The sequence below is a fragment of the Adiantum capillus-veneris genome, chromosome 9 (assembly GCF_014529385.1).
Source record: "Adiantum capillus-veneris isolate H3 chromosome 9, ASM1452938v2, whole genome shotgun sequence".
In the NCBI taxonomy this organism is placed as follows: domain Eukaryota; kingdom Viridiplantae; phylum Streptophyta; class Polypodiopsida; order Polypodiales; family Pteridaceae; genus Adiantum; species Adiantum capillus-veneris.
This window is the reverse complement of record NC_140939.1, coordinates 163,330,906-163,356,282: the sequence shown is the minus strand read 5'-3', so window position 1 is coordinate 163,356,282 and position 25,377 is coordinate 163,330,906. Positions and strand designations below refer to the sequence as shown.

Below are 25,377 nucleotides of genomic sequence, written 5' to 3'. Positions count from 1 at the left end.
CCTAGTAGTGAACACCTTAGAGCATTGTGCAACAAGGTGCGTCTCTGGTGTCAAAACCTTGCCCATGGGTTGATGATATGCATGAGCTACCAGATTCAGCAGATTATCCCTTGAACTTGCGTTCTGTCACGTCCTGCCAATCCCCTCTCAAAACTCTTGCAAGCTCTCACTTTGTTGGCAACACCACTATCAAGTCCGACAAGCTTGTGTCCTACGCTGTAGAGGCTTCAACTCGACATCATTATGTATAGCTTGTTTGACGAGCTTCTAGCCCAAAGCGGAGTACCGCACATGGAAGTCCTTTAAAGCCCGTTGGTATTGGTAACTGACTGTCCAATTTTTGGGCAGTTACCATACCACTTGAGCATCGAGTGTTTCCACTTGCATGGGGAGGGCGACTCTTGAAATTGGCCGCAAATCTACATACCCTTACCCTTGACCCTCCCTCGATGGCTTCCAAATTCAACGTTCTATACTGTGGGTGTGTAAAGAGCGAGCCTCTCTAAATCTTGTGTCAAGTGGATCGCCTAGAGGTAAATGCTCTTAAAATTGTCTGAGGTTTAGTGCGCACTGCGTGCAGCGCAAGTGAGTGGCAAGCTGTTTGGCGATGGCGGCCGTGCGACCCGTGCCCCATGTCTACTCTTCGAGGCAATCGCTTCTCGTGTCAGGGGAAGGGCAGCGCTTCACTGCAGCAGCTATGATGCAGTGCCCCCCTTTTCAGAAGAGGCGCGTGGTGAGCATGGGCCTCAGTGAACAAGGACCTTCTGTGGCAATTGTGGGGGTCACCGGAGCTGTTGGTCAGGAATTTCTAAGTGTCCTGTCTGAGCGTGACTTCCCTTATCGCAATCTCAAGCTCCTTGCCAGTAAACGCTCTGCGGGCAAGCAGATAACCTTTGAGGTAAAATATGAGAGAGAGAGAGAGAGAGAGAGAGAGAGAGAGAGAGAGAGAGAGAGAGAGAGAGAGAGAGAGAGAGAGAGAGAGAGAGAGAGAGAGAGAGAGAGAGAGAGAGAGAGAGAGAGAGAGATATTAATGGCCGAAATTAGCCTTTGAGACAGATCGGTGTACATGAGCGTGTCCTCTTTAAAGAAAGACTATGGTACAAAATAGCTAGATGTGCCCTGTAAGTGCTACGGGGTGGGAACATCAGAGGATGAAAAGTCATTGTAGGACCGGAAAAATAGTGTGCTTCAAAGGATAGGAGAGAAATTACCAAAAAGGACAAGAAAATAATCACAGAAAGACCGTCGTTCTTCTTGTTAGTGTGGGGAACTCCTAGTGTTAGGACGTATTCCAGAACAATCGTAGCATAGTTGGGAAGAAAGCTTACATTTAATATGCAAAGCTCAGGTTTTGTAATGTGCTCATATTTTGACAAACTTCTTGTCTTTATATAAAAGAAAACATGAATAAGAATAAGATTTGAAAGACAAGTAGGTATTGTTGACTACTGAGAATATAATTATGGAGCGTTAAGTAAGAGAATGTGTTTGAATAAGAATTGTCTTTTCTATAAAGAGAGGTTTAAATATGGAGTAGAGGAGTGAATATGTGTGTGTGTAAGTATTGTCTCGATTATTTAGTAATGTGGCCACTTTAGCAGGTAATAAACTTTATTACTCTTTTAGGGGCACTGGAGTTCACACCTGCTACCAGGAAAAGATGCTTCTTACAAGGTGCAACCGTCTATCGGCTGCCAATAGCATTGTCATCTTAGCGGTAACAACTGTCAAAGTCGAGGATGTAGAAGCGTAGAGACTGTGAGAGTGCGCGCGTGCGGAAGCGTGAGAGAGGAGAAGAGAGACAGGAGAACACAAATGCCAGACGGTGAAGAGGGGGTGATCAGCCCCCCATGGCCACCTTGAGTAGAAGACCCAATACAATCAGATGTGATCTCTGTGAGATGAGAGATGTGGAAGTGGGTACCCCCTTGGCACCATAAATAGGTGCCCAAGGGGAGGTAGGGCAAGGCCTGATAAAAATCCCCACGACCCAATAGAAAATGATGTATGGAAATATATGTGGGTGCCCGGACAAATTGGGCGGCCGGCCCCAAACTCGGGTGGCCGGACCAGGAGCAACCTAGACTATGGGTGGCCAGCCCGGAGACATACTAGCCGTACAAGTATGCCCTAGATGTGTGAAGCATCAGAGTGGTGTAAGTCTAACACCCCTCTCATCACCGGATGCTGAACAAACCGAATGAAGCCGAAGATGTGAGGCAAATGATGAAGATGTGTGCTGCAATGTCCACTGAAGGACAATAATTCGGCGAACTTTGCAAGTGTAGTAGCAGTCTGGGCTGAACTGACCGCCAAGAAATCTCCATGTGTGATGCCGTCATGAGCAATGTAGCACTTTGCTGTCCTCCGTCGATACAGGGTGAAGATAATGTGTAAAGGTCCCGAATTGAGTGTGAAAACAACTCCTTGTCATGAAAGAAGTGCCAATAGACCTGCAAGCATAGTAACAGGGAATGGCCATTTTCAGGTCCCCGTTCCCCGTTCCCATCCCAATTTCCCGTTCCGGATCCCCGTTCCGTGTTTCAAACGTGAGTATACGAAACAGGGAATGGCATTTCATGCATGTTGCCGTTCCTCATTCCCCGTTCCGAATTCCCGTTCCGGGTAACTATGCCTGCAAGTGTCCTTCCCAATAGGATCTGTGGTGTCTGTAGTCAAACCGTCTGGAGAAAATGGAGAAGTCCATGAACTGTCATGAGAATGACCGGAAGCCTGTCAATGCATGAACTTGCAACCCAAGGTGGCCAGGTGGCTAAGTTGTGTAAAACTCCAGGAAGGCCAGTTGTAGTAATCTGCACCATAAACTCCTCTGAATCAAGGAAAGCCAGACTAAACAGTCTGCACTATAGAAGCTACTGTAAACTGCAGCAATCACCGAGAGACCGCATGGACCACCACCGGATGGTGTCCTGTCAGTAGGTAGGTTAATTCAGGATGAGGGGAAAGCTAGACTCAACAGTCTGCGCTCTGAAGGGCCTCTGAGAAGAGGTGTGGTCAGACCAAGCTGTCTGCATTGTAATCATTGTGTAGAAGTAGGGAAACCAGACTGAGCAGTCTGCACCGTGAAGATCCTCTGAGAAGAGGAAAGGCCAGACCAATCTGTTTGTGCCGTCTTGCCTGTATCTCCTGCCTCCAATCCTTCGGTGTCAACCAAAACAGAATCCGCGCCAACGTCACCAAACCGCCACTCGGTGTGGCTCTCAATGTGAATGAGCTGGGAGTGGCCTATTGCCTAGGTCGGGGGATAAGTCTGCTGTAAGGTTACTGAGGGTGAATGTAAGTAACTCTGAAGGTAGGATTCCAAATGATTAGGAGTGTAGGAGAGCAACTGCACTACCATCCAAGCCAAGCTCCGGGTGACTCCGGATGTAGTCGCGTAATGATGCTTGATCTCCCGCATCTCGCGGGTAAACTCTCCAAGAGAGTCCAAAGCACTGAAGTCCCACTCCAGTTTGTAGATCCAAGCAATGAACCTGTCTAAGAAGAGATCCAAGATCCTCTCCCTAAGTCCATGTAGATGCTCTTGTGTAACAAACTTGGACACTCCAAGTCAAGATTCTACCACGACACATCATATATTCACTTCAAAACAGTTCACAATTCACACTTTAGTCGACACGGCCCGGCATAGTTCCATGCCAAGAGGTATTGGCCCCAAAGACTGGCGCCCCTTTCAATATTTCTTTTTATATTAATCTGTGTTCAAAGTACAAGAGAGTGGGAGGGTGCTCACTCTTCGACTCTGCATCCAGATGCTAGCGGAGTGACTCTCCTCTTGTGTATACTCGTTGCACTAGATTCGCCCATACTGAAATCAGGGTTCTATTGGAGTAGACTATGCTTAACCAAATGCTTCAAGGTAAAGTTTCACAATCTGAGTAGTATCTGCCAGGTCCTCCTCCTCCATCCACTTCGCATCCAATGCGGAATAGTTCTTGAATTTAACGAAGAACCGCCTCTTTACTTTACCTTTAATCTTTCTATCTTTATGTGCGAGTATCTGTTATGGAAGGAGTATCTCGATTCTCCTCGCTTTCCTCCACTTCGGGTTGCTCATCTGGCTCCCCATCATCGGGCACATCACCTTTAAAAGGCTTTAAGAGACTCACATGAAAAGCATTGTGAATTCTCCAAGTATCGGGCAACTTCAGTCTAAAGGAGATATCATTCAATTTTTCTTTTATCTGGAAAGGTCCACATTATCTCATGCTAAGCTATGGAAAAAGCCGCTTCTTTCCTTTTCGTTTTTTTTAGGCGTGCCTTCTCAAAACGTAAGAGCACCCAATCGTTCTCCTTTGATTTCAAATCGCGACGATGTCGATATGCTACCTTTTTGTGTCTCTCCTGAGATTTCTGTAAAGCCTCCCGGACCTTGGCAAAAGTTGTGTCCAAGTCCCTCGTATACTGGTCGGCTTCAAAAATGTTATCTTTCGTGCTTAAGAAGGATGGAACCTTTGGAGCACCTTCAATAATCTCAAATGGCGCTTTCCCTGTTGAAGAGTGTATCGTGTTATTGTAGGCAAATTCCACCAAGGGAAAATACTTTTCCCATTGAGTCTTCTGATTCGAAATGTACGACTTCAATAAATCCAGTACGACGGAATTTGCAATCTCAGATTGCCCATTTGTCTGCGGGTGGAAAGATGACGAGAACTGCAACCATGTGCCAATGTTCTCCTAAATAGCCTTCCAAACAAACTCGTGAATCGGGGATCTCTGTCAGAGACAATTGTCTCAAGCATGCCATGTAATCTGAAAATTTGGGCAATGAACAGTCTCGCTAAGTGATCCTGCTTGATTGTCTTCTTCAATAGAATGAAATGAGCTTGCTTGCTAAATCTGTCAATAACAGTTCAGATACCATTGTGCCCACTTAGTGTCTTCGGGAGATAAAAAATGAAATCCATAGCAATACTTTCCTAGGGGCGGTTGGGAATGGGTAAAGGCTGTAACAATCCTTGTGCTTTATGCCTGTCAAACTTGACCTTCTGGCATACCAAGCATCTGCGTACAAAATCGTCCACGTCCTTCTTGAGTCTCGGCGAAAAGAAGTATCACTCCACACCTTTCAAGGTGGTATCAATGCCGCGGTGACTCGTAAATGGTGGACAGTGGCATTTGGTTAGAACCTTTTTCCTCAACGGTTGTGTAATGCACAACATGGTTTTCTTCATCAAGTAGCCATCCCGAATGGAATGTCCCGCTACTACGTCCCCATTGTGTATTTGACTGAAAATATATGCAAAATCTGTATCTGTGCATACTGATCGACCATATCCTCGAAGCTTTCATGGTGTATCGTGGAAATAGCCAGAACCAACGGCTTCTGGGACAAAGCGTCTGCCACCAAGTTCTTCTGTCCTTGCACATGGACAATTTGGAAGTGAAACTGTCACAAGATGTTTGCCCACCACATCTACTTTTTCGATAGCTGCATCTGTGACAAGAAGTAGCGTAAACTTTGGTGATCTTTGAAGACCGTAAAATCGACTCCGAGTAGGTAATGTTGCCACTGAGTAAGAGCATTAATAACCGCCAAAAGCTCTTTCTCATATACCTGTGCTGCCAATCCGGCCTTGAAAACAATCGTCTTTCGTAGGCAATGACATGGCCTTCTTGCATTAAGACCGCACCCAGACTACAACCACAAGCATCACAATATACTTCGGATGACTTCTGCAAATCCGACAAACTCAAAACGGCTCCTTTAGTCAATTTCTCTTTCAATGTCTGAATCTGTGGGTTCCCACGAGAAAGGGACATCTAGGGACATCTTTCTGTGTCAAGATATGCAAAGGGGAAGCAACCTCTGCAAACTTTCTAATGAACTGCCGGTAGTAAGAACATAAGCCCAAGAAACTTCTAACTTCATGGACATTCTTCAAATCGGGCTAGTCAGTGAGTCACATATAGTCTCAATCTTGGCCGGGTCCATCTGCACTCCTGCTGCTGAGACGATGTGTCTAGAAAGTGTATCTATGGTAGGAAAAATTCACTCTCCTTTGCATTCATCACCAACTTGTGATCTCGCAATGCCTGAAAGACCTGCAACAAATATTCTCTATGGTTTGCCTCATCCTTGGAGAAGACAATAATGTCATCAAAGAAAGTGCCAACAAAAGATCTGTACTCTCTGAAAATTCTGTCCATCATTCAATTAAAGGTCGCTGGAGCATTGGTAAGGCCAAAAGGTATCACCTAAAATTCGAATAAACCGAAGGTTGTCCGAAAAATTGTCTTATAGACATCTCCCGACGCAATTCGGATTTGATGATATTCACTCTTCAAGTCGATCCTGCTGAAACAAGAGGATCTCTGTAGTCGGTCTAGAATATCATCGATCCTAGGAATCGGAAATCTGTTCTTGATGGTGATTTTGTTTAGAGCTCTATAATCAAAGTATATTCTCCAAGATCCATCTTTCTTCAAAACCAACAACACTGGAGAGCAGTAAGGTGAAGTACTCGGCTGGATAAGACCCTTTTCCAAGAGGTCTTTCACGTGGTTCATAATCTCTTCATTCTGGGCTCGGCTCACACGGTCAGTTGGCCGGTTTGGTGGTGTGCTTCCAGGTAGCAGATCAATAGTATAATCCTCAGGTCAAGCTGGTGGCAACTCGCCTGGCAGGCCCTCTGAAAAGCAATCTGCATGAGTGTGGAGAAAATCCTGGTGTTCTTTATCAAGGTCAAAATGTATTCGACCTTCAATCATCATTCAGTTCTCTCCAGAAAAATCGAGTAAAAAAAATTGAATTTCATCAAGTACAATCTCTTTGCCCTTCATTTGTCAAAGTCGCTTTGTCAGCCCGATAGTCAACCACGGCGTTGTTCTTGTGGTACCAAGGGATTTCGAGGAGGACGTCACAACCTCCCAAGGGCATAACGTAGGAGTCCTCGTGCCCTAAACACCCCTGACATTGCAAACGAAGTTTGCCAATGATCGGTCCGGGTGCCGCTAGAATTGCCTCCACCTGTGGCCTCAGCCTGTCGGGCGTAATTCCAAATCGAGCCGCCAAAAGAAGTTGGCCTTGGCTCCTCCATCAAAGAAAATGAGGGCTTCTTGATCTTTCACTTTGCCCTAAGTGCATCAAAGTTTTGTACTTTCGTTCATCTGATTTGGTTCGGGCCCCACACAATGTGGTACCAGCTTTGTTTTCATTTGCCTTTTGTGCCACGTTCCTCTGCTGCTTTAGAACTCTCTAGCCTGTCTTCAGTCTGTTCTTGCTGTGCCTTTTTGGGGCACTTTTCGGAGATGTGTCCAAATTCCCCGCAACCACTAGGGTACCCATCAAGCCTTTGTTTTCTCAGCAAACAGAAGGTTTTTGGTGCCAAAAAGTGCAGTAAAAGTGGACTCCAAATTGACTTGTGTTTTTGTAGCAGGGGGCAGTGCTTAGCTTTTGGACCCCGGATCTTACCACCACCTACCCGGCCTTGGCATACGGTGCCTTGCCGACGAAGTTCCCCTTCAAATCTACAGATTTCAGCCATTACCCCTTGCTGTTTTCTCTGTTTTCAGCCACTTGGGGCAGTGACATTGATTATCCACCCCTCTGCACCACTTCGGACCCTACTGGGAGCGTACAAGCACACTGAAAATCGCTGGACAGCAACGTTTTCATCACCTCACAGTTGTGTTTTTGGGTGGACAACAGCCACATGGTTTGTGTTTTTCACAGAGGATGAAGTTACCTCCTTCCAGGTTACATCACCCGATGGTGGTCCATGCGGTCTCTCAGTGAGTGTGGCAGTACACGGTATCTTCGACATCGGCTTGATCCTCTACAGGCGTACGATCCTTGGGAGATCCATTCATTCCAGCCATCATACGGCGATTGCACACTCCAGAGGGGGTGGCGACTTGTGGTTTGCTATGGACACTCCTATGCACTCATCAAAGGAGTTCACACGAGATATGGCCATGCTCATGGCATATGGGATCATGGCATTCCCAGAGAAGACACCAGCATCTTGGGTGGAGAGACACTTACCACTTGACCTCGACACGTCAGATCACTTGTTTACACAGGATGTCACAAACCGGTGACGTGGCATACATATTGGACACCCACACCCTTGGCACCACTAGAAAACGCGGCAATAGGCTGACATGGCAGAACCGTGTGGATTTCTGCATTCCACGCTGATTGCTGTACGGAAATCCCGATTTTTGCGTTGCACTGCTGACGTGGCAAAGCTGTACGGAAACCTTGCTTTTTGCGCAGGCTGAAAATACGCTGGCTGAAATTGAGAAGCTTTTGGAAACCTTGCTTTATTTTTACAAGCTTTTAAAAGAGAAGCTTTTGGGGCTCTGCTTTTGGGCATCCCTTGTAACTTATAAATAAGTGGGCAGGGCCCTCACAACTCAGAGCATCTAGACGCAGAGTCTGAGAGTGAGCACCCTCCCACTCTGTACTTTGAACAAAGATTAATTAAAAAGAAATACCGAAAGGGGCGCCAATCTTTGGGGCCAATACCTCTTGGCACGGAACTACGCCGAGCCGTGTCGACTCAAGTGTGAATTGTGAACTGTTTTGAAGTGAATCTCTATTGTGTCATGTTAGAATCTTGACTTGGAGTGTCCAAGTTTGTTAAAGTGGTATCAGAGCACAAAAGGATTCTTCTTTTACAAAGGATCCGATCCTTTTTGCAGAGCGCACAGCTTTTGGGAAAGAATTTCCGTGCCCCGTCCTCGAACTTATTAGCCACTCCCACCCTTCATACATCATGCATCGGATGCGCTCCCGTCTTCATCGCTCTGTCTTAGAGGGCATAAAGCCATTAAGAATCCCAGATTACACATGGGTTCTTGTGAAGAATCTGACAGAGATGACACCTCTCAATGGAAAGGCAAAGAAAAGTTGAAGATCAGACGTGGAACTGAAGAAAAGAATGAAGATTTGGGCAAATTTTTTCGGACAAATTTGCCAGAAAAGGAGTACAAACGTCAATTGCAGATTGGCATATGTGTGAACAGATTGATTAAGTACTCTAGGGACCCGAGATGGGTGATACACTTGAAGAATTACCCGATTGATAAGATTTACTCGAAATGGCGTGTGGCCATTGCTTCTCCTCTCAGATAGGGAGTAAAGCCGAAAAGATAGACGATTGCATAAAAGTAGAACTTGTACTCGCAAAAAGACATGGACAAGCACTTCTACAGAGCCAACCAGTATGACTTCCTCGAAGATAAAAGCAAGAAAGTTAGAGAATTTAAAGAAGGTGGACAATCAATTAAGTTTGACAGTTTTTCTGGATTCCGAGATGCTTTGAGGGCTTTGGCCTTCATACAACAGTTTGACATAGCTTTCTCTGGAGGGCATTACTCAGAGCACTCCAAGATTTGGAGAGCTACCTCTTTCTTCAAGGGAAATGCTCGAACATGGGGTCCACACTTCTACTGAGAAAGGAAGCGCCAATTAAATGGATGAAATTCAAAAGGCTCTTTAGTTCTTCTTGGCTGACTCGAGAGTACGATCGAGAGATACGAACCGCTTGGAATCATTTTCTAATGACCAAGGGAGATTCTTTGGACGCTTGCGAGAGATTTTGGAACTCTTTTGTACCAACCTCTTCATTTATGAAGGTCTTGTTTAAAGAGCAGATTGAGCGGTTTTGCTGCGGACTTCTTACACAGATCCGAGACTACTGCTTGGAACAGAAGTTGAATTCTTTTGAAGAATTGATGGGTCATGTGAAACGAGGTTTTGCGATACATTTGGGAAATTTGACTTACCCCACTGATGAGATCTTGACTCAGAGAACCCAATAGACCTCTCACAATGAAAGCAGAAAGAGAAAGAGTTCTCAGGACAAAGGAAAGAAAGATACACGTCCCCGACAGACTCTTAGAGAAAGGGCTATCTATCTCAAAGAGGGGAAGTGTTCAACAACTTGTGGAAGGTGTCAACGACACAAAGTGACCTATAAAACCGCCGAAAATGGGTTGAAAACCCAAATCCGCAGATCTGGCTGAAAAACGTAGATGGAGCAGAGGAGGTTTCTGGCGATTAAATGATCCCAGAAGTGAAGCGCTAGAAGCCTGGTGCAAAAACGCTGACTTGATCTGCAAAAACGCAAGTGGAGGGGATTCCTCCGCGACGAAAAACGCAGATCTCATCGCGCGCCTGGTTGTTTGCAAAACGCTAGCAGATTTTTCATGAAAACGTTGGTTATGTTGATCTTGGGAGGAGAACCTAATGCGGAGATGCGTTGTCCTAGGCCATGGAAAGCCTAAGCTTTGATACCATGTGAGAGTGCGTGTGTGCGGAAGTGTGAGAGAGGAGAAGAGAGAGAGACAAGAGAACACAAACACCAGAGATGGTGAAGAGGGGGGCGATCAACCCCCATGACTACCATGAGCAAAAGACCCAATACAATCAGATGTGATCTCCGTGAGATGAGAGGTGTGGAAGTGGCTACCCCCCTGGCAACGTTGGCAATGAATAACTAAATACTATGTACAATGGGTGCAAGGGGTCACATATATACCCATCTCAGTAAATTGCCCTACCCAAACTTTGACAAATAATCAAAATAAATACCTAAAAGCCAAAATAAATAATGGGATGACATGGGGCAGTTCACTTGAGATGCCAAAACTCAAACACCCTCTCTGTAGCTCATAGTGGACATAAATAGGAGACCAACTCGATGAAGAAGCTACCATGGACACCCCAACAACACCGGTCATGCTGGATACACCTTGGATTTCCTACCCTCAACTTTTTACCTTAGAAGAACGCCATCTTGAGCATCGGTTGCCTTTTACAAAGTTTGAACTGTAGACCACACTATGTCCAAGAATCCCCATTCTTGAACTGTGAACACATCAAGTCCAACATACTTCAAGATAATGAACTGTGGAATGCATCCTGTCTATCATCAACCAATGACAACGGATTGGTGCACTCGTCCATAGTGTTTTAGATACGTGTGATTGGTTCCTTGCCTCATGGATGTTCCTTGAACTCCGACCCACGGGTTCAAACACTGATAACTTTACCTTCAACACAAGGTCCAAATTGGTCATAGGGAGCACTGCTTGCCCCTCTGCCACTCACAAGCCTTTGGTTGAAGTTGGTGGCGGCACCGATCTCCATGTGACTAGAAGGCGGGAGTCCTTGCCAATGTAGTCACCACCACACCAAGAACCCCTTTGCTGTCCTTCCTTGAGTCACTATATTCCAGCTTTTCGTTCGTGATTTGTAGCCGAAGCGTCCTAGACCGTTTCATACGCCTCAGGCAACTTCGTGAGAACCAAAGCAGTTAATTGAGTACTGGTCAATGCACTTTTTATAGCCGATCGTTGATCATGAATAACTTTAGCCTTCATAAGAAATGATTGCATGGAACTTTTGGGTGGAAACTGGATGGCAAATAATTGTCCAAGAGCATTGTAGAATCCCAATCAAACATTCCACCGAGCACCCTTTCACACCTACATGCCACATTTGAGTTTGGTATTGTCAAGTCATTTGTGCATAGGAGGAATAGGACAATGAAGGAGATGACAAATGCTCTCTTGCATAATGTCGTTCTCCCTTCTTCGTTTTAGGTTGAAGTTACAATTACATCAATTTATCTCTCAACAACACTTTCACAGAGCAATGGATGGCATCACGCAATGGTTATTTACAATTCATAAATCTATGTCTCCCACCTTCATGTTTTCGCATGTGTTGCTCATGTTTATGTGCTTTGTAAGAAGAGGACTTTGGATGCTAAATCGAAGAGATGATCTTTTGTGTTTGTGCCTCTCGCTCCAAAGGATTTTGGTTTTGGGATCCTACTTCAAAGAATATTGTTCTCACCCGTGATGCTTGTTTTGATGAGACTAGATTTGGTCTTACTCTCTTGAAGCTTCTTCATCTCATGTTGTTGTTGACTCAGATTGTTAAGCCTCTTTTGAGCTCTTGTCACTACCACTATCTCTTCTACCTCTCTTAATGATTCCTCTCCACCTTCCATTCTCCCTCTAGTTTTGCTACTCTAGTATTCTCTATTACATATGTGGAGCCCAATATCTATCATTTTAAGGGCTGATGGAGAGAAGACGAGTCGAACATTCACACAGAAGTGCATAGAAGGATGAGAGCAATTATCAACGACATAAAAAACTCTTCTTAAAGAGGTGGTAATTTGTCAAGCCCTATCAAGTTGCTTTGATAGCCACACCTCCTTTTTGAAGCACCCATTCATCAACTCTATTTGCACAACATATTGCTCTATATGCAATGTCTGTGTATGCATTTTAGGATGTCCTAGAATTGGACATGTGCATTCGACACTCTTACTTGATTTTCTCCTGTTCCTAGCTTCTATCTGGTGGCGACGGCATCAAGAATTCAAACTTTCCGGCTTCAAACAAATTGATTTCTCAATGCTGAGCAATTTATTGTTTTAGCTGTATGTCATTTGGTGCTGACGACATCAAGAATCTGAACCCTCCAGCTTCAAACAAACTGATTGCTCATGTGTATATTTCTACTTTCTTGAGCAATTTATTATCTTAGCCGTATGTATCTAATCAACTTTATCATGTCTAATTTCATAAACACTATTATCAGAGGTGCTTTTTTCAAGTGACTTAGACCCTAATTTATGTTCCAATAGATACTTTTCACTTGCTTCAATATTGCAAGCTTCTAGCGCTCCCATACTTTTCTGAGCTATATCAATTCTACTACCACATCACATCCAAAGTGTGGAAAATTATTGAAAAGAGTCCTTTGCATGGAAAATCTCAAGCACTAACTTGATTTTTGAGAAATTGAATTGCAAACATAATATAGCTTAGGCCTTGGGAGGTCAAGGGACCCCACACACGAAATTTGGCCTCTATTGCTAGAGGGGCTGCTCTTTACTTTGAAATTCTGGTCTCTCAAATTCTACCATTTATGAGCAGTTTTCTTCTCGTCGTGTGACTCGTAGTTCACAACACAAGAAGTGAATTAGACGTTGATGTCACAAGTGGTTGAGTGACATTCTGTAGAAGTGATTGTCTTACTGTCACGTGCGCACTTCACTTGCGCTACGTGGACATGCTTCTGCTACAGTCTAGCATGAGTCTTAGCTTAGGACTGAGGCTCACACCTGTGTGAGCCTCTAGCAGGACGTGCATGTCCATGCCGGTCATAGTTGCATATCCTCTCTTGCACAAGACCGCAATTTAGCAAGTGGGCATTTACTGCGCATGAACCATCTCTTAAGAGTGCATTTTGTCAATAAGTGGCTTTTCATTTACCCTTGTTGGGATATAGATAGGGCAAATGGCCAAAGGACCTATAAAAGAAACCTTTGGGCTCCAATAGAGGCAGAGGAGCAGTGAAGGAGCCTATTAAGAACCAAGCCGTACCAAGTGACACAGGAACCAGCAGTTCTCCACCAGCGTTTTCAGCCCAGCATGATCAGCGTTTTCAGCCAGCATGATCGCATCAGATTTCAACCCTTAGCCTCGTCATGGTTGCAGTTCCTAGCCATCAGCATCGCTAGCAGTTTCGACATTCAGCCATAGCGTCGTCGTCGTCGACACAACACCCAACACCCAGCACCTAGCACCCCTTATGCCTTGGTTCGGGCCCTGCCTAGCTCAGCATAAGGTTCCATAGAACCCAGCATAAGGTTCAATAAGTCCTACCATCTTATGAAGATCTCGTCCGATGGGCCCCCAGTGACATAAAGGGATTAAAAATAAAGCAAGACACACACACACACACACACACACACACACACACACACAAAGGCTAGCGCAACCAGTTGATGACGTGGTAGAACTGTATGGATCTCTCCAATTTGCGCTGACAGTGCTGACGTGGCAGATTTTCGCAAAATGCGATGATATGGCAGTTGTATGGAATTCCGTGATTTACGCTGGTAGCTTTTTGGCAGTGTTTTTGGACCAGAAGCTTTTGAGTTTGAAGGCTTTTTATGTAAACTGCTTTTGATAGGCCAAGGGCTTTTAAATATGTGCTAAGGGCTCATTGTCTGGCATGCTTCTTGGAGAAGGTGCAGAGTCTGGAGTACCGGCTTGTACTTTGATGATGCAATATAAAGAAATACCGAAAGGGGCGCCAAGGTTTGGGGCCAGTACTCTCTGCAGTGAAATTCCGCCACTCCGTGTCGCGTGTCGTCTCTCTCTCTCTCTCTCTCTCTCTCTCTCTCTCAGTTCAGTTGTTATTGAAGTGCTAAAAGTCTGTTCAGTCTGTTCTTTTCTATTGGCACGTGATGCCCGTCTTGTGGCAGTGGCATCACAGCATCGGGCGTGTGCTTTTCTGAAAGCATACCGGTCCTACCAAAGAGGAGACATAGCAAGATCGCACTTTCAAAAGTTCTTTGGAAATTTTAGCTTCATGCTCTTACCCCGGACTTATTAGCCACTCCCACCCTCACCTCATTGCGCATCGGGCGTGCTCCCGTCTTCACCGCTCATGTCTTACAGGGCAAAAGCCATAAAGATCACTTGCAAGAGAAGGATCCAATATTTGTTTCGAGCTGCTGTTTTTCTCAGAGGTAGTGCCATGTAGACGTTGATCTCTATAGCTACCAAGCCGCACACTCCAAGGACTTGGCAAGCTTTCAATTTTTTTTTTTTGCCCGAAGTTGTATGGTTTCTGACATCTTCCTTCGGAGTGCAACTTCTGGCAGAGGGGGGTATTCTGAAATGCTTGCCATGGAAACACTAGCTGATTATAACTTGAAATTTCTCGACATCTCTTAGTAGATGTCTTCACGAGCCAATGACCTTGAAGGTTCGATGTGATTGCTATGATTTGGGATTACCATCGCCGCCAGAGGAACACTACCTGTCCAAGAGCTGATTGACCATGCTGTGGTCGGCTACGATCTTATGGAAGGAACCTAACCGTAATTTTTTTGCTGTAGGTTTCAGGATGGAAAGTCAATCGACTTTTTGTCACGTGACACATCCAACCCTATGTGTCTGTGGACAAGCTACAGCATGACCAGGGTTCAGTTCAGTCAAGTCAGTCTAGAATAGGAAGTGATTTGGCACTTTTGTGAGTGTTCGCAGACCGTGCATGACCAATCACGTAGAGTAGATGCATATCCTCCGGTTGCACACAGCATGATCATTAGCATTCCCATCAGAATCCATCAGGGGAATTTTCGAGTGCATTAAACCTATTTTCCCTATTTTTGACATTTGTCACTTATTTATTAAGTGACTTTTGTTGGGAACTAGGTAGGGCAATTTGACTAAGTAAATATATAAGCAACCTAGGGCTAGCACTATCTGGTTGAAGAAGGAGAGAAACAGGCACCCAATGCAGCAGGCCCTCTGGAGAACCTTCTCATCAAGAACAGCACCCCCATAGCTTGGCGTTTTCAACAACCAACTCCAGTGTTTTTTAGCCCTTGCACTTAGAGATTTCTACAGCAGTAATTCAGCCCTGCATGTGGCGCTTCCAATAGCATTGTTTGCATCAGCAAATTACAGCCTCAGCCAATGTCTTTAACAGCAGCTTATCAGCGTTTTTGGCCAGCGATAATCAGCGTTTTGGGCAGCCCTATTCAGCGTTTCTGTACAGCCATACTCAGCGTGTTTGAACAGCAGTAAAACAGAGTTTTCAGCAGCACTTAAGAGAGCAGCAGATGGCGTTTTTGAAGCAGCAGAATTCAGCTAGATCAGCGTTTTCCTGCAGCACCATTTTCAGCAGAAGATAGAGTCAGGTCGTCGCCGTCGACTTCATCCTAGTCACACATTGTATCATAGTTCTCAAGTTTTCATCAGAGTCTTGTACCGGTTTGTGCAATCAATAGCATAGACCACTCTCGCCGTCGGGAGTGTGGCCCTTGGAGGAGGGTTTTACAACATCTCTAGTGTCGTATTCTATCTCTCTTCTTAGCACCTTCATTCAGAGTGTTCATCACTTTGTTTGTGATCATACGGAAGGCTCTCCCTTCCGGAAGTAAAGGGAACCCTTGGGCATAGTTCGGAGCACTCATCTTGAGCAAAGTTCAACATTCACTTCCGCTGCACCTTACATTGGTATTAGAGCTTTGGTAGTGTTCTGTATCACTCAAGGAAAGAACCACAAGAACCACATATTTTTTTTTTCTTTTGCTTGTGGCGGTCGCACGTAACCCAAGTCCTCTTGGGCGTGTCGATTCCTGGTCGTGTTTTTGAAGAGTGACAGGAAACCCAAGAAAGAAGGGCTTGTCGAGCCTCCCCTCGTGCCTCTTTTCACTCATTGAGAGCGGACCGTGCACTTAGTGGCCGGCCAATCGACATGAGGTGGGAAAAAGAAACCTTGGTGTGAGCGCAAGGCCGCCAAGGGGTGCGCCCGCGGGAAAGAGCAGAACTCGGGTGAAGAGAAGATCCTTCTCTAACACAGATTGCAAGCGAAAGAAGAACCTCAAGAACCGCAAGAATCCCAAGAACCTCAAGACCGTCAAGAACCTTAAGAACTCAAGACTCCCAAGAACCGAAGAACCATAAGAACCCAAGTTCCTCGAGAACTTAAGAACCAAGATCACAGTGTATGGTCATCACTCGAAACGGAATGGATACTTTGCATGGAGGTGGTGAGCATGAAAGTGGCGAAGAAGAGTTTTCCCCACCAGAAGGTTTTCCCGACCCTCCCCCCTCTCCATCTACGCCACGGATTGTACCAAATCTTATGGAGGCTTTGGTCAAGACAATGCTGGACATGATCGCACAACAAGAAGCGAATCGTTTGGCGGCCGAAGAAAGACAGACAGAGCGTGCGACACAGAGTGAAAGACGTATGCAAGAATTGGTCCGACATGTTCTCGCCTCGAAGTCCGAGGCAGCCAAAGATGTTGGTAGTTCATCAAGTGGCGCAAGCCAAGATTCGGACTCCAACAACCTAGTCACAGAGAAGATCGAGTTCAGTAAGTATGATGGTAAAATGGATGCTACGGTTATTCATTCTTGGTTGCATCAATTTAATGCTTATTTTGCGACCAATTAAGGAGACAAGAAATAGCAAGGTTTTGACGGTAGCTATGTACCTTGCCGGTGATGCCATCAATTGGTACCACGCATGGCAAGAGGCACATTTAGCCGCGCACCTAGAGGAAGCCGACGAATTGACGCCCCTTTCCTTCATTTGGGCCGATTTCCAAGACAAGCTCAAGGCGCGGTTTATGCCACCTCAATACCTCGCATGATTGAAGGACGATTGGCGCGGTCTCAAGCAAAATGGTATGCCAGTTATGTCTTTCTCTAATCGTGTTTTGCAGCTCGGCACTCAATTACCCAAATTGGATGCGGAGCGTAAGGAGGCATTCCTTTATGGATTGGACGAGTATATCAAGTATGATGTCGAGGTGCTCGATCCAATCGATCTCAACAAGGCGGTAGCAATTGCTCTCGCACAGGAGATGAAGCACAACAAGGAAAAGCCTAAGGAAAACAAGACTTCGACAAGTACCTCTCAGATCTCTCAGAACTCTCAGAACGGTAAGAATGGTAACTCTTCTAACCAATCTTCCAATAGTCTCTCAGAAAAGAACTCTTCCAATGAACCTAAGGGTAAAGCTAACACAATTGCTAAACCTAAGCTCACTCCATATGAAAAGGTAGCACAAAGAATTTTAGGAGGATACATCACGTCGGAAGAGCAAAGCACTTATTCTAAGGAAGGTCAACGTTTTCATTGTCACATTAAGGGTCACATAAAAAGAACATGTCCTAAGCTTGAATCGAATGAATCTAAAGAATCCACAGAACCCACTTCCTTTGTCAATGCAATAAATGACAACACGAGTGTGCCCCAACTTTCTCATGACCCTCCCATTGATGAGTCTCCCATTAACTGTTATGGTCATATGACGGGGCAGCGTTTTGTCATATCGTTTGACCCAGGCAATATGCATGATGTGATTAGTCCCTCTTGTTGAGACTCGAGAGAGCCCGTCTAGAGGTTAGTCAGAAATCTCCTCTTGAGGTCTCTGGCTTCGCTCCCGATATGGACTCTCTCATCACGAAGAAGTGCCTTGATGTGTTGTTTACAGTTTAACAAGCTGCTTTCTGTAGAAAATTTTTAGTCTCTCCTCTCTCACCTTGTGATATGATTTTGGGCATTCGATGTTTCGTGAGCATAACCCTCTCATTGATTGGGTGGAAAATACGTTCACTTTCAATGCCAAAAGTGGCTCCCATTGTCATTCGTGGAGAGCAAGTTGTTCATTCTCCATCTCTCATTTCTAATGTGCAGGCGAAGATTGAAAGGATTCTGGAGAAGGAGACTCTCTCTGTCTCTTCTTCTCCAAAGCATGACACAGAGGATTTGCATGATGATAAGCATGATGATTTGAATGATAATGATGAGCATGATGATTTGGATGACAGTGACAAGCATGATGATTTGTATGATCAAGATGCGATTTCTCACGATCATGATGATTTGTATGACCACGATGTGATTGTTCACAAGGAGGATGGTTTAATTGATGCTTTTTCTAGCGAAGCTAACTTCATTGCAGATTCGATTGATCACAACGAACCGATCTTGGCTCTCGAGTCAAGGTCCAAAGAACCCCCACAGAAAGTATTATGTGTTCGAGTGATTTGTCAGCACACATTGTTCGAGTGTTGCATTCGTGATCGTTTCCTGTATTTTAGTCTTGCGTCTTTATGTGATCCCTTTTCCTAGGCATGACATATTGTACGTTGAGCACGTTTCACTCATGAATGAGCATGGATGTATGCGGATTCCTCATGAAAAGATGAAGTGTTTGCATTCAAGGAATTCACATTCCATGTCTCTTCCTTGGCATGACACAGTTGTCGAAAGAGCACAAGAAAGTATGAGCATCAAGTATGGGCATTTCTGTTATGATTTGCCACAGTTGATTGATTTAGGTCCGAAAGACAAGATTCGACCCCATTGTTTGCATGTGTTTGATGAACGGTTTGGTACTCCGTCTCTATGTTCATCTGCAGTGCATGCACAGTTTTTTCGAAAGACTCGAATTTTTCTAGCCACTTTACATGGAATGGGTATGTTCATGTTTTTGTGTTGGAAGTAGTTTCATGAATTTTCAGCCTCAGAGATTCTTGAAGAAGGAAGAAGCATGACTATCGACGAACTTGAAGCATCGAAGGAGCCACAGATGACTTTGTCGCTTTCGGCGCGGCTCAAAGAAGCAAGCGTTGCAGACCTTTATGAAGTTCAAGTATCGCACGATCCACACATCAAAGTGGGTCGGCGAAGAGTCCTTTCCAGGATTTCGGATGCTATTGGCGATCTCCCTCGACGCCATACAGTTCGGTACCAGTACCTCACTTTGAAAAGGAGGGGATGTCACGTGACACATCTAACCTATGTGTCCGTGGACAAGCTATAGCATGATCAGGGTTCAGTTCAATCATCAAGCCATTCTAGAATAGGAAGCGATCTGGCACTTTTGTGAGTCTGTTCGCAGACTGTGCATGACCAGTCACGTAGAGTAGATGCATATCCTCCGGTTGCACACAACATGATCATCAGCATTCCCATCAGAATCCATCAAGGGAATTTTCCAGTGCATTAAACCTATTTTTTCTATTTTTGACATTTTTCACTTATTTATTAATTGACTTTTGTTGGGAACTAGGTAGGGCAATTTGACTAAGTAAATATAATATATAAGTAACCTAGGGCTAGCACTATCTGGCTGAAGAAGGAGAGAAACAGGCACCCAATGCAGCAGGCCCTCTGGAGAACCTTCTCATCAAGAACAACACCCCCATAGCTTGGCGTTTTCAACAACCAACTCCAGTGTTTTTTAGCCCTTGCTCTTAGAGATTTCTACAGCAGTAATTCACCCCTGCATGTGGCGCTTCCAATAGCATTGTTTGCATCAGCAAATTACAGCCTCAGCCAACGTCTTTAACAGCAGCTAATCAGCGTTTTTGGCCAGCGATAATCAGCGTTTTGGGCAGCCCTATTCAGCGTTTCTGTACAGCCATACTCAGCGTGTTTGAATAGCAGTAAAACAGAGTTTTCAGCAGCACTTAGGAGAGCAGCAGATGGTGTTTTTGAAGCAGCAGAATTCAGCTAGATCAGCGTTTTCCTGCAGCACCATTTTCAGCAGAAGATAGAGTCAGGTCGTTGCCGTCGACTTCATCCTAGTCACACATTGTATCATAGTTCTCAAGTTTTCATCAGAGTCTTGTACCGGTTTGTGCAATCAATAGCATAGACCACTCTCGCCGTCGGGAGTGGGGCCCTTGGAGGAGGGTTTTACAACATCTTTGGTGTCATATTCTCTTCTCTCTTTATCTCTCAGTCTCAGCACCTTTATTCAGAGTGTTCATCACTTTGTTTGTGATCATTTGCACTCTCTCACTAAAGGAACGGAAGGCTCTCCCTTCTGTAAGTAAAGGGTACCCTTGAGCACAGTTCGGAGCACTCATCTTGAGCGAAGTTCAACATTCACTTCCGCTGCACCTTACTCTTTTCGAGCTCGGCTAATGTCGAGATTGCTTTTTAAGTTTGAATTTTGTTTGAGAATCTGTTTGAGAACTTGTTTGGTGATCCTGTGTGAAATGGATGATATCTGTTTTAAACTTGTCTTGGTGCCGATTTGAAATGTTTGACTCTGGTTTTAATGCTGGTTTCATTGATTGGTGATTTTACTCCCGAGTGGAGTAGTGACAAATGATGTTTGAGAATGCTTGCTTATTCATACTGATGGCGCGGACCCTTGTGGTTATTTGCGGGGGAAGTGTTGTTTTTACTCATGGCCCGGACCCTTGTGGTTATTTACGGGGGGAGTATTGTTGTTGTTTACTCATGGCGCGGACCTCTATGGTTATTTACGGGGGGAGTATTAAGAAGTCTGAGCAGTGGTTACTCTCAGCACCTTCAAACAACGTAGGCTGCGGTCTCGGGGCGTTTGGTTGTAAAAGGCCTCTATATCTCATGGCCCGGACCTTTTTCGGTTATTTGCGGGAGGAGTCGTTGAACAGCTCATGGCCTGGACCTGGATAGTTATTTGCGCGGGGAGTGTTCATCGACGCCTTTATGTTTCTATGTCTTGTAACATACATATGTGAGCATTTGTGTTGCATTGTGATGTGCCAACCACTGAATATTCTTAATTGGATGAGATTGTCTGGGTATGTAATTTTAGTGCATCAAGACACCCGCAAAAGATCAATGCGGTTTGGGTGTGATGGCTAATTTTACTATGCCGGAATATCAAGAGTTTCGATCTGGATGAAAGGAGGAGCCAACTCCTTGATCAAAAGCGCTGAAAGGAGAAGCTAACTCCTTGATCAAAAGAGCAGAAAGGAGAAGCCAACTTCTTAACAAAAAAAATAGCAAACTGATTGTCCTTGGGAATGACCCTTGGAAATCTTTGAGCTAACTTGAGTTGTTTTGCAGATATGCTGTAATCGCGGACGATTACTTTCTTTCAAGAAGGGGGGATGCCACAAACTGCTGTCGTGTCAAAGCCCTGAAGAATGGAGCCAACTTGCAGGACCTGGCTAAGGAGCCTAAACCCTAAGAAGAAGTAATAGAAGAAGAAGTCCTATCAACTTATGGGGACCGCGTCCGATGGGGCCCCAATGACATAAAGGAATTAAAAATAAAGCAGGACCCCCCCCCCCCCCCCCCCCACACACACACACACACACATACAAAGGCTAGCCCAACTGGTTGATGACGTGGCAGAACTGTACGGATCTCCCCAATTTGCGTTGACAATGCTACATAGCAGATTTCCGCAAAACGCGTTGATAGTGCTGACGTGGAAGATTTTTGCAAAAGGCGTTGACAGTGCTGATGTGGCAGTTGTACGAAATTCCGTGATTTACGTTGGCAGCTTTTTGGCATTGTTTTTGAACCAGAAGCTTTTGAGTTTGAAGGCTTTTCATGTAAACTGCTTTTCATAGGTCAAGGGCCTTTAAATATGTGCCAAGGATTCTCTGGCATGCTTCCTGGAGAAGGTGCAGAGATTGGAGTACCGGCTTGTACTTTTATGATGCAATATAAAGAAATATTGAATGGGGCGCCAAGGTTTGGGGCCAATACTCTCTGGGGTGAAATTCCGCCACTCCGTGTCGGTGTCGTCTCTCTCTCTCTCTCTCTCTCTCTCTCTCTCTCTGAAAGTTCAATTGTTATTGAAGTGCTAAAAGTTTGTTCGGTCTGTTCGTTTCTATTGGCACGTGGTGCCCTTCTTGTGACACTTGTCGTCGACATCATCGTCGTCGACATAGACCCATTAGTTCCTCGTCGTCGTGAGCATTGTCTTCGTCATAGAACCCATCAGTACCGGGTCATTTTCGTCATCGTCGTCGACATAGAACCATCAGTACCTCGTCGTCGTCGTCATCATCATCGTCGTTGACATAAAACCCCGCAGTACCTCAATACCTGCAATATCCTTCAGTAACCGCAATACCCCTTAGTACCCATCAGTACCTCAGTACCCCACTACATGCAGTACCCCTTAGTATCTCAGTAGTACCCAACATCAGTAGCATCAGTACCCATTAGCATCAACATCTCAGCATTTAGTTATTGTATCAGTATTGTGCAAGAATAAAGAAAGTACTTACTTTGGCAACAGAGCAAGGGGGCCCTTGAGGGTTTGGGATCGGACATTCAGTGTCATCTCTTTTCTCTCTCTCTCTCTCTCTCTCTCTCTCTCTCTTGTCTCTCTCTTTCATTCTGTTCAGTTAAGTTCTTTCAAGTGAAGTAAAGTGTCCCTTGTGTTTGGTTATTGCGAGAGATTCTGGAGCTCTTTTCTACCCGTCTCTTCATTTAAGAAGATCTCCTTCAAGGAACAGATTGAGCGGTTTACCTTGTGTCTTCCTACAGAGATCCGAGATCACTGCTTAGAACAAAAGTCAGCTTCCATATAGGAGTTGATGAGTCATGCGAAACAGGGTTTTGCCATTCACTCAGGCAGTTTGACCTACCCCACAGGTGAGATCATGATGCAAAGGGCCGAAGAGACTTCGACAAATGAAAGTAGAAAGAGGAAGAGCAACCCAGAAAAGAAAGAAAAGGATGCACGACCCAAACTTACTCCTCAAGAGAGGGGTCGCTACATCAAGGAGGGGAAGTGCTTTGGATGCGGGGAAATTGGGCATATCTCCGCGAAGTGCTCTAAAAAGGCACAAAAAGAATAGAAGGACAATGATGACGAGAGGCCTGATAGTTCGAGAGCAGCTGAGGACCGTGGAAAAAAAGGCAATGAAGAAAGACGGATCTTGGAGAATGTGCATTGATTATAGAGCTCTCAACAAAATCACCATCAATAACAGATTTCCGATTCCTAGAATCGATGATATACTTGACCGACTTCAGGGATCCTCGTGTTTTAGTAGGATTGACTTGAAAAGTGGATATCATCAGATCCGAATTGCACCGGGAGATGTTTACAAGACAGCCTTTCGGACGACTTTTGGGTTATTTGAGTTTTTGGTGATGCCTTTTGGCTCAACCAATGCTCCTGCGACATTTAACCGGACGGTGGACAGGATTTTTTGAGAGTATAGACTATTTGTTGGCACTTTCATTGTTTCCTCCAAGGATGAGGCAGAACATAGAGAACATTTGCTTCAGGTCTTTCAGGCATTACGAGATCACAAGTTAGTGAGAAAAGTGAATTTTTCCTACCAGAGATACACTTTTTGGGACACATTGTGTCAGCAGTAGGAGTGCAGATGGATCCGGCCAAGATAGAGACTATCCGTGATTGGCCCGATTTGAAGAATGTCCATGAAGTTCGAAGCTTCTTGGGATTGTCTTCGTACTACAGGCGGTTCATTAGAAAGTTTGCAGAGGTTGCTTCCCCTTTGCATACCTTGACACAGAAAGGAGTCCCTTTCTCGTGGGGATCCACAGAGGTGACTGCCTTTCAGACTTTGAAAGAGAAATTGACTACGGGACTAGTTTTGACTTTGCCGGACTTGCAGAAGTCATTTAAAGTATATTGTGATGCTTGTGGTCGTAGTATGGATGCGGTCTTAATGCAAGAAGGCCATGTCATTGCTTACGAGAGCTGATTGTTCTCAAGGCCGGAATTGACGGCACAGATTTATGAGAAAGCTTTTGGCGGTTATCCATGCTCTTACTCAGTGGCCGCATTACCTACTCGGAGCGGATTTTACTGTCTTCACAGACCATCAGAGTTTACGCTACTTCTTGTCACAGAAGCATATATCGGAAAAGCAAATGCGGTGGCGAACATCTTGTCACAGTTTCACTTCCAGATTATCCATGTGCAAGGACAAAAGAATTTGGTGGCAGATGCTTTGTCTCGGAAGCCGCTGGTTCTGGCTATTTCCGCGATTCATCGTAGGAGCTTCGAGGATATGGTCGATCAGTATGCCACAGATACAAATTTTTCAGACATTTTCACACGGATATGGGATGGGGAGACAGTAGCGGGATATTCCATTCGGGATGGCTACTTAATGAGGAAAACCATGTTGTGCGTTATACAGCCGTTGAGGGAAAAGGTTATGATCGAATGCCACCGTCCTCCTTTTACTGGTCACCGTGGCATTGCTACCACCTTGAAAGGGGTAGAGAAATACTTCTTTTGGCCGAGACTCAAGAAGGATGTGGACGAGTTTGTGCGTAGTTGCTTGGTATGCCAGAAGGTCAAGTTTGACAGGCATAAAGCACATGGATTGTTACAGCCTTTGCCCATACCCACCCGCCCTTGGGAAAGTATTGCAATGGATTTCATTTTTGATCTACCGAGAGCACAGTGTGGTCATGATGGTATCTGGACTGTTACTGACAAATTTAGCAAGCAGGCTCATTTCATTCCAGTGAAGAAAACAATCAAGCCGGATCACTTAGCGAGACTGTTTCTAGCCCAGTTCTTCAGATTACATGGCATGCCTGAGATGATTGTCTCCGACAGGGACCCCATATTCATGAGTTTGTTTTGGAAGGCAATTTGGGAGAACATTGGCACGTGGTTGCAGTTCTTGTCATCTTTCCACCCGCAGATTGATGAGCAATCTGAGATTGCCAATTCAGTGGTTTTAGATTTATTAAAGTCTTACATCTCAGATCAGAAGACTCAATGGGAAAAGTATCTACCTTTGGTGGATTTGCCTACAATAACACGATACACTCTTCGACGGGGAAGGCGCCATTTGAGATTATTGAAGGTGCTGTGAAGGTTCCACCCTGCCTAAGCATGAAAGATAAGATTTTTGAAGCTGATGAGTATACACGCGACTTGGACACGGCTTTTGCCAAGGGCCGCGAGGCTTTGCAGAAATCTCAGGATAGATAGAAAAAGGCAACAGATTGCTATTGTCACGATTTGAAATTGAAGGAGAATGATTGGGTGCTCTTACGTTTTGAGAAGGCACGCTTGAGAAAGAAAAAGGGAAAGGAGAGGCTTTTTC

General features: G+C 45.0%; 1 protein-coding gene across 2 annotated transcripts in view; it reads left to right on the top strand.

Annotated features, from left to right (window-relative positions):
- The first annotated feature begins 503 nt into the window (after positions 1–503).
- The window catches only part of LOC147451510 (semialdehyde dehydrogenase family protein), a 52,030-nt gene continuing 27,156 nt past the window's right edge, over positions 504–25,377 (top strand). Inside the window, exon 1 of one of the 2 annotated variants that reach the window (XM_086520403.1) lies at positions 504–898. In XM_086520403.1, the coding sequence (XP_086376529.1) occupies positions 608–898 (291 nt within the window). In that variant the 5' untranslated portion in view covers positions 504–607. The remainder of the gene's footprint in view (positions 899–25,377) is intronic. The other variant, XM_086520402.1, reaches the window with a different exon arrangement.